General features: G+C 38.1%; 1 protein-coding gene across 1 annotated transcript in view; it reads left to right on the top strand.

The window, feature by feature from the left end:
* The window catches only part of Myh15 (myosin heavy chain 15), a 136448-nt gene that overhangs the window by 27913 nt on the left and 96417 nt on the right, over positions 1–12118 (top strand). The window contains exons 11-14 of the mRNA XM_041672701.1: positions 368–506; positions 2995–3113; positions 6686–6835; positions 7582–7752. Coding sequence (XP_041528635.1) covers positions 368–506; positions 2995–3113; positions 6686–6835; positions 7582–7752 — 579 coding nt within the window. The remainder of the gene's footprint in view (positions 1–367; positions 507–2994; positions 3114–6685; positions 6836–7581; positions 7753–12118) is intronic.

The following is a 12118-nucleotide window of genomic DNA, read 5'->3' as shown; positions in this document are numbered from 1 at the left end:
GATAAGTTTTATAGCCATGAAAGAGACAATAATGAACCTCCTGTAGCCAATAAGTGGACCTGTTGCTGGAAGGGTAAAGAGAGGAGCAGGGTGTGAAAGAAAACTCAAGCTACTGGGCACTAAACAACTCATGTTGCCACCACCCTAATTCCCTTCTAAATGACTGAGCAGACTGCTGGTGACCAAGTATCAACAAGGCCTTTTTGTGTTTCTTTGAACCAAGTAGTCACTCTTGGCCCACAACGCAATTGTCTTATTGCTGTAGCACACAATCTGCAGTGATATGTGACATACAACATTGTGAGGTGTCTACTGGAGCCATCAGGAAAAAGAGGACACAGCTAGCCCTCTGTTTCTCCTCTTACAGAAAGCCATACATGTCTTGGGATTTCTTCCTGAAGAAAAGTTTGAGTGCTATAAGATCATTGGAGCCATCATGCACATTGGAAACCTGAAATTTAGACAGAATCCCAGAGAAGAGCAACTGGAGGTTGATGGCACAGAAAGTAAGGCTTACTTTACAAAGATGCAATTTATAATTCTGTTCAGACCTCTGCTTTTCCAGGCCTGTCTCTTCTTTGCATACACTTGGTGTCTTCTTTTTGTTTTTCATTTTTTAGAGAATATGGAAAATAATCAGTACCATTTTCCTTAATTATTGTTATTTATTTGATTTTTTTCATGTTGTGTTGCTGGGGGTTGAATTTAAGTCTTCATTCCTACTAAACAAACCCTCTGTAACCAGCCCATTATTATTGTCGCTGGCTTTATGTCAATCATCATCCTAGTGTACCTTCTCACAGAATAAGAAACATTTCTCAGTTAGTTTCTGGTAATGCCAGCAGAGCTTATGGGCTTTTGTGAAATACACTTTTAGCTCATGGACTATCAAGAAAATGGATGGAGCCGGGCGGTGGTGGCGCACGCCTTTAATCCCAGCACTCGGGAGGCAGAGGCAGGCGGATCTCTGTGAGTTCGAGACCAGCCTGGTCCACAAGAGCTAGTTCCAGGACAGGCTCCAAAACCACAGAGAAACCCTGTCTCGAAAAACCAAAACCAAAAAAAAAAAAAAAAAAAAAGAAAATGGATGGAGCAAATTTTCATAAAATATCTTACTTGGTATTAGTGGGGATCATCTAAGAAAAGACCCTTGAAATTCCAAAGTCAAACTGACTCCATCCTTTCAAAACTCTGAGGCTTAAAGTTCTGTTTCTTTTATTTTCATTAAAATAAAAAAAATCAGCCCTCCAGAATGAAGGAGAAAGGAGCTCCTGAGGTCCTTCCCTTAGTGAGGGCCATTGGCAGTTGATGGTTGCTGAGGGAGGGAGAGAGACTAACATTTCTTTAGGGATGTGGCTCCTAGTCAGTAGTAAGTGGACTTGGGGTATTTTAATAATAATAAAAATAAAAAAGAGGAAAATGGGTTGTTGAGTCTCAAGGGACTTGGAAGGAGATTGATAAGATCAAATATATACATGTATAAAAATTCCAAAGAGTAAATAAAAGTACTGTGGATACTATGTACTTAATTGATTATAAAGACATCCCAGACATTATTACAATCAGTCATCTTTCTATAAAAGTGGAAAAAATCACAATTATAAAATAGATAGCACAGCTATTGCAGTAATGACATTTAACTTAAAAATTCAATTTAAAAGAAGAACTATATACATTTAATTTTTTAACGGACAATTGTTTCAGTTTTATATTTAAATTTTGGTAATGTTTACATAACAAAATTGATCACTTTAGCATAAGTGTGCAAAAATGAAGTACAAAAATGAAGTACTCTGTGAAATTAAGTACATTCACATTGTTTTTGTCTTTTTCCAGTTTTTTTCATTATTGAAAACTGAATCATGTTAAGCTTTTCCTTTCTTTATCCTGAAAACCATAGCTATATTTTCTAGCTCCGTGAATTTGATTAGCCTAGGTACTTCATGTAAATGAAATTACCCAATATTTATATGTTTGTATCTGGTTTATTTCACTAAACACTATATCTTATTATATGATATCTGTATTATAGTATGTTTCAGAATTTTATCCTTTTAACCACTTTATTAATATTTAGCTATATGTATTTATATTGTCTTGTTTATCCATTCATTAATTTATGTACAGCTGGGTGACTTCCACTATTTGTTCTGAATGAATGCTAGTGTAAGAGTATCAATTTTAATTCCCTGCATTTACCTCTTCTGTGTGTCTTTTCATAACTGGAATTACTGGATTAAATGCTAATTCTATGCTGTAATTTTGAGGAGCAGTCAAATTGCTTCTATGAATAAATGGCCATATGATATTCATAAAATTCTGTAAACATAGTATTAGTTGTAAAAAAAATCACCATTTTCCATGGTAGGTTTATAAAGTTCTTATGACTCCCAGTTATCTTCCTCAAGTCCTAGTTAATGAAGCCCCATCATAGACTATGCCAATCTTCATTTCTTTATTTAATTTCCATTATATAAGCATGTCTTATCTTACTTTTTATCAGTTGATGGGCTTTTTTTTTAACATTTTGAGTACTATAATAATATTATTGGAAATATTCTATACATTTTTTGCATAAATATCTTTATTTCTCTTAGATTCTTATGCAAGAGTGAAATTGCTGGATCCTACAATAACTCTGTGTTTAATCTCTAAGAAATTGTCAGACCGTTTTCTGTAATGGCCATGCCACATGTGAATGTCCACATCTGCACCAACACCTGTTACTAGCTTTCAGTGAAACCATTCTAAGAGATCATTAAGTGGTGCTTCAGTGTGGCTTGATTTGTATCTATAAGAAGTAGATTCCTTCATTTAGCATTCAGCCATTTATTGCAAAGCTGCAATCTATGTTTTTACACTGATCTAAACACACAGTCCTTTTACCCTCTATGCAGTGTGTTCGGCTACAATGAAATGATTTCCACAGTGTTTTTCATTCTCTTTCACTCTTCTCCCTCTGTTCTTGACATTCTTCTTTTCTTGTGTGATCAGATGCTGACAAAGCTGCTTCTCTCATGGGCATTCACTCTTCTGAGCTGGTAAAGGGCCTGATCTACCCCAGGATCAAAGTTAATAATGAGTATATTACCAGAAGTCAAAATGTCCAACAGGTAATGTAACATTTGAGGGCACAGTAATTGTGTGATCATGAATTATTTTATACACATCATATTTACATATTTTCAATGTAGGGCAATGTTAATAATAATTTTCTATGAAAGTAGTAAAGAGATCTAGTGTGGTAAGTATTTAAATATTCTAATTAAAGACATTACAGTAGTAAGGGACTATGCTGAGTATTTTGACAATTCTCCCTTAGGTAACACTTCACTTGTGAGCTACACTTTGGTTGTTCAGCTAAGAAACTTTTTGAACTTTAGAGGACTGAAGTGAAATATCTTGGAGGACTGACATCCCTTTACATACTAGCTCCCTTAGTGTAATCGACACATGGTTACTTTAGTGAAGAGTAGGCTTTAGCCTGTATGTTGAAGATATGATTTAAAGACACAAAAAATTGAGAAGAGACATAAAATACAGAAAGCTGTGCTGATTTAGATTAATATAAATGGCAAATGTTTTGGATGGCTGAGCTTCAGACTTTTCCTTATGCAGCAAATATGTCTAGGGTTGTTGGGTACTAAGATAATTTAAGTATACCAGTAAATTTCAGAATAATTTATGTCTGCTAAATATATTAATCAGTGTAATGCAAACCATTTTACTGTATTAGATATACACCAAAATCTCAGCGGCAACTAAAAATTTGTTCTCTTACTCAAACAAAATCCAACATTTAATGCACAGCATTCTTGCATAGTGTACTCATGCTACCTGGGACACAGCCTGTGACATTGTGGACAAGGAGAAAAGGTCAGTTGAAGGGAGGTTCTCCACCCTCCACTTGGGACAGTGGTGTTAGAACTTTCATTTATATCCAATGATGAGAATTTCTCATATTTTCTCTTCACTATGGGAAAGGTAATGAATATGGTTTTTCTAGAAAAAGAAAATAGTACAGTAAAGTCATAACATTGCCTCTATCATCCATAACACACACACACACCTAGGACTAGGTTTTGGTGACTCATGGGAGGCATCCAGGTGGCAGGGGATGGGGAATCAGGATTCACGGTCATCTTTGGATGAGTGAGTTTGAGGCTAGCCTGGACTATATGAAACTCTGGACTTTGCTCCTTCCCCCAAAAGAAAAACAAAACAAAACCCCACTACACATAATTGATGGACTGGATATATAAAAGCCTTAAAAGGCTTGACCATCATGGAGTTACCTTAAGCCTCACTGAGAAAATTAAAACAATGACACAGTCATCTACTTTAAGATACCAATGCCTTCTTTAAGCATAAGTCTAGTATTGAAAATGATAGTTTTGTAAATGTCTGTTTAGCTTGTGCATCTGGGGATGTTTCTCAGTGGTAGAACACTTTGCCTAGCATAGATTTGTCAATTCTAACACACACACACACACACACACACACACACACACACACGTGCACACACACATACACACAGAGAGACAGACACATATACGCTAGAAATGCTTATCTTGCTCTTGTCTTACAATACTCAGAAGTAAGTGGAGCAGGAATATTTATAATGTATTATCTGAGGAAACATTTAAGGTAACCTTGGTAACCTTTAAGGCCATGGATTATGCCTGAGTCATTCTGGGACACTAGCATCTAGCACACTGCTCTGCAGCCAGCAGGTGATTAGGTACTAAAACAGTACAGCTTTGTGGACGTCAAGTCACATTGTAAGTATTTTTCAGTGTCACCATTTCTTAGACAGTCACCATAACATGGATGTGTGATATTCTGTGACTGTAGGATAGCATCTTTCTTCTTATAAAACCAATGAGCCTGGGAGAAGAAGGTAATTGAAATACACCTATTAAATTAGTGTTTTACAGGAGATTAAGTTGTAACTCCAGCCTTTAACAGAACTAGTTAAGAAAGCTAACGTGTTATTTTTCAACATTTAAAAACAAACCACCTCATCCTCTTGGAAACAGTAAAAAGGAAATTTCTTAGCCTCACTCTTGGTGTAGGAGGTCCTTCTGTTTTTGTGTTATTTTCATTGGTTAATAAAGAAACTGCTTTGGGCCTGTTGATAGGGCAGAACTTATGTAGGTGGGAAAAATTAAAGGGAATGCTGGCAGGAAGAAGGCAGAGTCAGAGAGACGCCATGGATCCGCCATAGACAGACGCTGGGAATTTTATCCAGTAAGCCACTGCCTCGTGGTGATACACAGATTAATAGAAATGGGTTAAATCAAGATGTGACAGTTAGCTAATAAGAGGCTAGAGCTAATGGGCCCCATTAATATAGTTTCTCTGTGATTATTTTGGGGGTCTGGGCAGCCGGGACGAACAAGCAGCCCTTTCCTTGCAACACACTCTGACAGAGCAATTTGTATCAGAATGATTTTCCCTAAGGCTTTTATTCAGGAAGGCAAGGACCACACTGACAACAGAATAATAAAAAACTAGAAGTCAAGACTAGACAGACTTTAAGAACACTAATGGAATAGAACTACTGTATCCCAGGGAAGGGGAGTCAGCTGCTAAGAATCTTACAGCTTATCAATTAGCAGCTTCAGCAATAGCAAAGCAAGTTCTAGGGATTATAGATTTTAATATTAATAGTTTAAAAATATTATGGCTATGGTGCATTAAAAGAAAGAAATATTCTGACACTAAATGGCGAGTAAGACTTTATTCAGAACTGTTGACATGGAAATATTGCAGTAGAAAAGAGACTTTGTAATCAACTCCACATATAGCCATAGCTAGTAGGAATTTATAGGCCAAGAACAGGCAAAGGGAGTGAGTGACTGCACATTTCTAAGAAGAAATCAAGAAAAAGGGACCGCTGGTGAACTGGATTAGTAGGCTTTTTGATATAGACAGGTAAAGAATTTATACATGAAATGGAGAATGAGATACATCATCAGGTATCAAGGACAGGAATTCTTCATAAAATTACATAAGAGAATTTTTCTGGCAACTGGCCTGGGTAGATGGGAATGGTTTTACTATACAGACTTTGTACATCTATGGCTTGGCTTGAGTCCTGACATCTTTTAAAAGTTACCAATGATTCTGATACTGATAACAGGTCTTTGGACCACCCCAATCAGAACAAGGCTCCAGAGTTAGGCATCAAACCATATCCTAGGATATTAATAGGAACATGATTTATCTCTTATACTTCTGATAATGAAACACTGTGCTAACTTTCTTCTCCTCTTCTTTCCTCCTTTCCCCAACCCTTTCTTGCTTCTTTTTTCTTTTTTCCTCATTATATTCAGCATAATTTCAAAACCATAGAAGACTAATAATCACATGCTGGTTTGACTAGAAGGTGTTTGCAGATAGACAATGCCCAGGATTAAAACAAACATTGTTTTAAATTTTTTAAAACAAATTTAAAAAATGGAACACTTTAAAGATTTACTTTTATTATTTATGTGTATGAGTCTGTATGTGGGTGTGAGCATGTGTGAGACCAGAAGAGGGCATTGAATCCTCTAGACTGGAGTTACAAGCAGTTGTGAGCTGCCTGACCTGAGTACTGGAAGGGAGCAGCAAGTAGTCTTAAAACACTGAGCTATCTCACTACATAGTTATGAAGAAAACATGTAAATATGATTTCTAGGTAACCTATGCGGTTGGTGCTCTGTCTAAGTCAATATACGAAAGGATGTTTAAGTGGCTAGTGGCACGCATGAACCAGCTCCTGGATGCCAAGCTGCCAAGTCACTTCTTCATTGCTATTCTTGACATCACTGGTTTTGAAATACTTGATGTAAGTATATGTGGTAAGAGTAAAATCAACGAGTATTTCAAGAAAATTTGTGAAATGGCACCATGGGAAAACAAGATCAAAGCATGCTAAGGATCATTATGTCTAATATCAATGAATATAGAGTGGGAAATATCTTGCAGGATCCCATTCATGGACAGTGAATTATAGGCACCTAATGACTACACAAAAAACAAAAATAAACTCAGAAGGTTGTATTTATATATTTGTGAATACATATACACACACATATGTGTAATAATAACAAAGAAAAAGAGGTAATCAGCTTGAGAGGAGGGGTACATGGGAAGGGCTAGAAGGAGGAAAAGGTGGGGTAAGTTTATAATAATTCTATTTCAATTTTGAAAAGAAAATAAAAACAAACAAATAAATAGAATCATTTTACCTAAACCTTAAGGGCTACTTTGATTAAAAAAGAGCTATCATCAGTAGTAATAATTATCATTACTACAATTAGTGTTAAGTATTTAATTTCTTAATCCAAATTTAAATCAAAGTAAATAAAATCCTTTGTGATTTTTTGAATCATAATTCCATTGAGTATTGTTTTATTGCAATAATCATTAGTTTGTAGATTTATTTGGAGGAGACAGGAATTTAGCTGAGCACTGTTACTTACTGCTTGAGTACATTTGTCGTTGTGCAATGGTGGTTACGATTTCTCACTAATATGTATCCTTGCAAGTGGACTTCTATCTTATTTTTAATTCTCTTCCTTTTATTCTTAGTACAATAGTCTTGAGCAACTCTGCATCAATCTTACCAATGAAAAGTTGCAACAGTTCTTCAATCAGTACATGTTTATTCTGGAGCAAGAGGAATACAAGAAAGAAGGCCTTGAGTGGGTAGCCATTGACTATGGTCTGGATTTTCAAGCCTGCATAGATCTCATCGAGAAGGTACCGTATATGTACTTGTCCTCTGCATCCATTTTTCTTTATAAACTATCACAGCTTACCGTGCTGATCCATCTCAGGAAGCCGCCTCTGTCAGCAGATGGGGGACGGGTCTGAAAGGCTCTGTCCATCTTCTCCTAATGGTCTTTGTGTACAGGATCTGTGGCATGCCAGCTAAACTCTGCCGCCAGCTGCCCTACTCCATCTTGTGTAATACAGTCTGACTGCACATTTGCAGCGAGTGCACTATCTTTACTGTTAAAATGCAAAGGCACTTGGTGAAATCAAATATCCAACCTCTGTCTTTCTCAGGAGAAAAGCATAACTGAAAATGTGAATTCTGCAGCATTTGTCTCATTAACAATGCGCATACCCATACCAGGGGAAGCTTAAGAAGATTTGGCAACCCCACCTTCTTAGTGGGTGGGAGCACCCCTCGCAGTCCTGACTTCCTTGCTCATGTTCTCCCTCCTTCAGCTACTCATTTGGGCCTTGGGAACTCGGTCTAGTGCTCCAATATTAGTCTCTGTCTCTATTTCCATCCATGGCCAGATGACGCTTCTATGGTGAGATGTAAGATATTCATCAGTATGGCTATAGGAAAGGGCCATTTCGGGCTCCCTCTTCTCAGCTGCCCAAGGAACTAGCTGGGGATATCTCCATTGATACCTAGGAACCCCTCTAGAGTCAAGTCTCTTGTCAACCCTAAAATGGCTCCCTTAATTAAGATATCTTCTTCCCTGCTCCCATATCCACCCTTCCTCCATCCCAACCATTCCATTCCCCCAGGGTCTCCCCATCTCCCCTTACCCCCACTCCACTCCCACCCCCAAGATCCCCATTTATGCCTGGGGCTGATCTAATGGGAGCTCACCAAGGCCAGCTCGACTGGAACCGAAAAAGCATGGGATCAAACCAGACTCTGAACATGGCGGACAATGAGGGCTGACTGAGAAGCCAAGAACAATGGCACTGGGTTTTGATCCTACTGCATGCATTGGCTTTGAGGGAGCCTAGTCTGTTTAGATGTGCACCTTCCTGGACCTGGATGGAGGGGGGAGGACCATGGACTTCCCACAGGGCAGGGAACCCTGACTGCTCTTTGGACTGGAGAGGGAGGGAGAGGGGAGTAGGGGGAGGAGGAGGGAAATGGGAGATGGAGATGCGGAAATTTTTAATAATAATAATAAAAAAAGAAGATTGAGCAAATTAGCACGCAGATAAACAACTGATACAAAACCTTAGGGTTGGTACCCAGCAGAATATTGTTTGTTTTTTTTTTAATTCAACTGGTAACAGTTATTTTAAATAATTTGTATCAGTGTTTCATGGCTTATTAACAAATTAGCTGTAGTATATGGTTTCTGAATTTTGTGAGGCCCCTTACTCTGCTCTGTGTTCTGGGATGGATTAATGGGGTCTGGTAGAAGGGCTCATGTTCTCTTTTCTGCTGCTTTGTCTACCAGAACAAGCATGTCACATGGTAATAACCGCACCTTTTCTTGGTTTTATCAGGAATTAAAGTAGATTTTGGAGACCAGTCTAAGCAGATCAAAACCTTTGCCTTTGTCAAAGTTCTTTTGCTGCTTTAACATTTGATTGTCACCAACCCTGTCAGGAAGGATGTAGGGTAACTGACCTTTCACTGATTTATGCATTTTTTTTAGGTTTTAGATTAAAATAAATACTATTCTTCTTAAAAAGAACGAACATTGCACTGATTTTATTTTGGTCAGTGAATTTCTCGATGAGGAGGGCAGCTTGAAAAATATAAATAAATTCCATATATCACTATAAACTTGTTAAAAATGATAGAATAAACCAACTGTGCTGTGGTAAATTGTGTGTGTGTGTGTGTGTGCGTGTGTGTGTCTATTTTATGATTAGAAATAAAACAGAGCTTCAGACCAGCAAAGGGAAAGATTTAACTTTTAGTAACTGTCACTTCTCACACCTGCTTACACTGCTTATAAGACACTACTTTCAAGTAGAAAGAGGGATATAGAGATGCTTCACCCTGTAGTAGGCCAGTGTTATTATTTGACCTGAGGTGTAGGCGGAGACTACCCATTTGTTACATTTCAAGGGGTGACATATACTTGATTAACAACAAATTTCCATTCATCTCAAAGTCGATATTGACTTCAATGGGAGCCAGGGACCAGGGGCTCTTCAGGTGTGCTCTGTGTGAATGAGCACTGCCCCTTGTTGTGAGGTTTTGCAACTGTCCTCTTGTTAACAGGCCTCTTCCTGGGAAATGCTTGTGTTTTTAAAGGATTCATTCCAGATTTCTATAAGGGCTGACTGTTGGTATATAGGAAAACACATGGTATGAGATGGAGTTCATTTTTTTTTTTGTTTTTTCGAGACAGGGTTTCTCTGTGGCCTCGAACTCACAGAGATCTGCCTGCCTCTGCCTCCCGAGTGCTGGGATTAAAGGCGTGCACCACCACCGCCCGGCTATGGAGTTCATTTTTTCCAAGAGCTTGAATGGGCCGGATATGGAGTTCATTTTTCCAAGAGCTTGAATGGGTCCTTCAACTATTTAAGTTATGGTATTCCACTTTTCTCCATCCTGCCTTCTTGATAGTCTATTTTTCATTTTGCCAAGAACTCACAAAATGAGCATTTTATGTATAAAATAGGTATTTATTTTACATGGAATTCTTCATGCTGACAAGACCTTTTTAAGCTGCATCTCGAGTCTTGGGATGCAGGGAGATGCCATAAATAACTTTTGGAATATTGTTGAATATACTTTCTATAAAATGTAGGTAGGCTCTAGGTCTGATGGAGGAGGGTCATCTGTCTATGTGTTACTTTCATTGGTTAATAAAGAAACTGCCTTGGCCCTTTGATAAGACAGAAAATTAGGTAGGTGGAGTAGATAGAACAGAATTCTGGGAAGAAGGATAGTGAGGTCAGACGCTATGGAGCCAGCCACCAGGCCAGACATGCTGAATCTTCCCCAGTAAGCCACCACCTTGTGTGCTACACAGAGTATTAGAAATCAAGTTGTGAGAGTTAGCCAGTAAGAGGCTAGAGCTAATGGGCCAAGCAGTGTTTAAAAAGAACACAGTTTCTGTGTAATTACTTTGGGTAAAGCTAGCTGGGAGGCGGAATGCAGCTCGCCCCATCACTACACAGGTCCATGAGCATTTTTTTTAAAAGATAGAAATGCTGAGATCTGTTAAATGGCTCAGTGGGTAAAAGTGCTTTACAGAAGCCTGACAACCTGAGCTTGATCCACAGAACCCATCTAAACCTGGAAGTAAGAATTCACTCTAAAAAGTTGCCATCCTATGGCCTCTGCACATGCATTGTGACAGATGTGTATACACCTTCCCATCTCACCCATGCACATATGTGTGTGTGTGTGTATAATATTAGAGTGGCAAATAACTGAAACCTGTATCTTTAAATACCTGATGAATTATGTGGAATAAGACTCATTTCTGTGGTTCTAGTGAGATATTCAGAACAAGGAATTTTAAGTAAACATAAATTTTGTTTTAATAATAATCCAGTGCCTTGATCTGGTATGGCCTCTATGCATGGAAACATAAGCAACTGCCCTCATAAAGCTGATTGCTATTTGGGGTGACGAGGGAGGAGGACTTGATTGGGGGAGGGGGAGGGAAATGGGAGGCGGTGGCAGGGAGGAGGCAGAAATCTTTAATAAATAAATAAATAAACAAAAAAGAACAAAAAAAAGAAAGCAGTTCTGATGGAAATTCAACGATCTATTAAGAAAGTTAGAGTACATATATGTAGTAGTTTGAAGGTAATTGCCCCTGTAATCTCATAGGGAATGGCACTATCAGAAGGTGTGGCTTTGTTGGAGGTGGGCTTTGAGCTCTCTTATAATCTCAAGACATGCCCAGCTTCTCAGACCACGTCCTGTTGTCTGTGGGATTAAGATGTATCTACTTTTTCACTCTCAGCTCCTTCTCCAGCACCATGTCTATTTGTATGCTGCCATGTCTATGTCCCACCATGACGGTAATGGGCTAAACCTCTGCAAGCCATACAATTAAATGTTTTCCTTCATAAGAGCTGCTGTAGTCATGGTGTCTCTTCACAGCTATAGAAATTCTAACTAAGACAATCTTCAGTGTCTCCTCCAGACTCAAAGAATGAAAAGGGTTGGAGAGAATCATAAGTCCTGTGCTCTTACAACAAGCAATTATGTTCTATCTTAATTGTTATACTTGGAACTCCTTTCACCTGTTTCTCTGACTACGCATTGCATGTCATTTTTGGCTACGTATTTTATAATTGGAGCCAATGTCTTAATAATATTGTCATATCTTTCAGTATCTGAAATAGGGAGTTGATCTTAGAAAACATTTCAAAGTTATTTATAGAG

This window comes from Microtus oregoni, unplaced genomic scaffold, assembly GCF_018167655.1.
Source record: "Microtus oregoni isolate MIOR12 unplaced genomic scaffold, Mior012 000023F_ref0000262, whole genome shotgun sequence".
NCBI classification, from domain to species: Eukaryota; Metazoa; Chordata; class Mammalia; order Rodentia; family Cricetidae; genus Microtus; species Microtus oregoni.
Note: the sequence above shows the minus strand (reverse complement) of the source record. Positions and strands in the feature narration are given on the sequence as shown.